This window comes from Mesoplodon bidens, assembly GCF_964165515.1.
Source record: "Mesoplodon bidens genome assembly, chromosome: 18".
NCBI lineage: Eukaryota > Metazoa > Chordata > Mammalia > Artiodactyla > Ziphiidae > Mesoplodon > Mesoplodon bidens.
The window spans coordinates 48,494,052-48,496,818 of record NC_138175.1 but is presented as its reverse complement, the minus strand read 5'-3'; the positions used below and the strand labels follow the sequence as shown (position 1 = coordinate 48,496,818).

The following is a 2,767-nucleotide window of genomic DNA, read 5'->3' as shown; positions in this document are numbered from 1 at the left end:
CCTGTCGTTCCTCACCTCTGTTTAGGAATGTCCCATTCCTCTATGCCCGAGGCCCACGATCAGACTCCCCTCTCTGTCGATCCTTCTCCTGTCCAGCCCCTCTAGGGTTCCGCCACTGGACGGGGGTGGGGGGGCATTACCTGCCACCCCGCCCCCCATTCCAGCCAGGGGCTCAGGTCTCCAACAACAGAACCAGAGCCATTCGGCAACGCTGGAACACATTCAGTGGGGCTTGGGGCCCCTCATTCCAAGCCAGGAAGGCTTCGAGGGAAGAGTGCTCCCCCTGGCAGACTTGCCCTGCGGCCCAGGTGTCTGGGGGTTGTCAGGGAGGTGGGGGTGAACCTCGCAGGGCGAGTCACGAGTGCGGTTCTCTTTCCTCCACTGGGGAGGCCTCGGAAGCAGAGCCTGTGGGGCGGAGGTGGCGGCAGGGCAGTGTCTGGTGGCAGAGGCACCATGGCCACCATCCAGTCGGAGACTGACTGCTATGACATCATCGAGGTGCTGGGCAAGGGCACCTTCGGGGAGGTGGCCAAGGGCTGGCGGCAAAGCACAGGCGAGATGGTGGCCATCAAGATCCTGAAGAACGATGCTTACCGCAACCGTATCATCAAGAACGAGCTGAAGCTGCTGCGTTGCATGAGGGGCCTGGACCCAGAGGAGGCCCACGTCGTCCGTTTCCTCGAGTTCTTCCACGACGCCCTCAAGTTCTACCTGGTCTTTGAACTGCTGGAGCAAAACCTTTTCGAATTCCAGAAGGAGAACAACTTTGTGCCCCTCCCCGCCCGCCACATCCGCACGGTCACCCTGCAGGTGCTCAGAGCCCTGGTCCGGCTCAAGGAGCTAGCCATCATCCACGCTGACCTCAAGCCTGAGAACATCATGCTGGTGGACCAGACTCGCTGTCCCTTCAGGGTCAAGGTGAGCGTGGCCATCCAGCCCTGGACACTCTTCTGAGGCTGAGGTTCCCCTTGTCCCACCTCCCAACCCTGAGGTCTCTCCCTCCCTGGCCATGATGGCTCTCCCCACCTCCTGGCTCTGATATCCCCATCTCCCCATCCCAATTCTGACATCCTCTCCCGCTCAGCCCTGAGGTCCCCCCGTCCTTGTTCAATTCTTAGCTCAGCTCCTCTGGCCTAGTCCTGTCCCTGTGGGGCTGACATTCTAGTGGGGGAGATAGAGTTGCCAAGGTAAATGAGTAAAATATGGTAGGGCTTCCCTGGTGGCGCAGTGGTTGAGAGTCCGCCTGCCGATGCAGGGACACGGGTTTGTGCCCCGGTCTGGGAAGATCCCACATGCCGCAGAGCGGCTGGGCCCGTGAGCCATGGCCGCTGAGCCTGCGCGTCCGGAGCCTGTGCTCCGCAACGGGAGAGGCCACAACAGTGAGAGGCCCGCGTACCGCAAAGAAGAAATGGTATATGAGTGAGAAGGAGACAAGATAAAGTAGGGAGGAGGAGGAGGTGGGGTGGTGATGAGTAAAACTTTAGACTCTGTGGTCAGGAAGGCCTCCCTGAGAAGGTCACATTTGAGAGAAGTCTTGAAGGAGGGAGGGAGCTGGGTCGACATCTGGGAGAAAGTATCAGTGCAAAGGCCCTGAGGTAGGAGTGGACCAAGTATACGTATTTGAGGAGCACTGAGGAAGCCAGTGTGGCTGAAACAGAGTGACTGAGGGGAGGAGGGAGGAAATAAGATCAGGAAGGTGATGGGGCCAGGTCGTACAGGGCCTTGTGGGCCACAGAGGAGACTTGGGCTTTATTCTGTGTAAGGTGGAGCCATAGGAGGATCCTGGGCAGAGGAGGGCTGTGATTGGACGCAGGTGTTCACGGGCTCCCTCTGACTGCAGGGGCAGGAAAGACTGAGGGGACAGGAGCAGGAAGACAGTGAGGGGTGACTGCCCCAGTCCAGGTGGGAGATGGGGGTGGGTTTGGGGTAGATTTTTTTTTTCTTTTTTTTGACCACAAGGCGAGGCTTGCGGGACCTTAGTTCCCTGACCAGGGATTGAACCTTGGCCCCGGCAGTGAAAGTGCTGAGTCCTAACCACTGGACCACCAGGGGATTCCCTCAGGGTAGATTTTAAAACAGGACTTGCTGGTAAATCTTATGTGAAGTGTGAGAGAGGAAGAGAGGGCTTGAGGGAGGCTGAAAGCCCGTTGGCCTGAGCGACTGGAAGGATGGCAACAGCATCCTTCATCATGAGTTTGTTCATCAGCAAACATTTTCTGAATGCCTGCTCTGGGCCTGACCCTCTGCTGGGCACACAGCCACCTCCTCTGCGCTGTTACGGGTCCCTGGATTCCCCCATCCCGGCTCTGACCCCTCTGTCTGCTTATGGGTTTGTTACTGTCTGGTGATGGTTCTGAACTAGGAGCATCGTGAGGGCGGAGCCAGGGGCATTTTGGTCACCACCGTGTCCCCGGCATCTCCCAGCACAGCGCCTTCATGGAGTCAGTGCTCAATGAATGTCAGAGACACAGGGAGATACAGAGACAGGAAAAGGCAGATCATTCTGTCCCAACAGATGGAGGGATAGAGACCCAAGGAAGGAAGGTTTTCCACAAACATAGCAGGAGACAGACAGGACAGAGCCACAACACCTGGCCAGCGCTGGCACCCCTACCGCATTTGTGGAGTGAATGAATGAGTCCCACGAACGTTGACTGAATGATCAGGGTCAGTCAAGCTCTCTGGGATTCAGGCCTCAGCCATCTGTGTTCAGAGTCCAGATTAATTACCATTTCGTCATACTGCCTTCTGCAAATAGAAGGTGAGG

The 2,767-nt window shown here is 57.5% G+C and overlaps 1 protein-coding gene across 1 annotated transcript in view; it reads left to right on the top strand.

Annotated features, from left to right (window-relative positions):
* Window positions 1-453: 453 nt before the first annotated feature.
* Window positions 454-2,767, top strand: part of HIPK4 (homeodomain interacting protein kinase 4) — a gene marked incomplete at its 5' end in the record, with an annotated part of 4,696 nt that continues 2,382 nt past the window's right edge. The window contains 1 exon segment of the mRNA XM_081216038.1: window positions 454-918. Coding sequence (XP_081072164.1) covers window positions 454-918 — 465 coding nt within the window.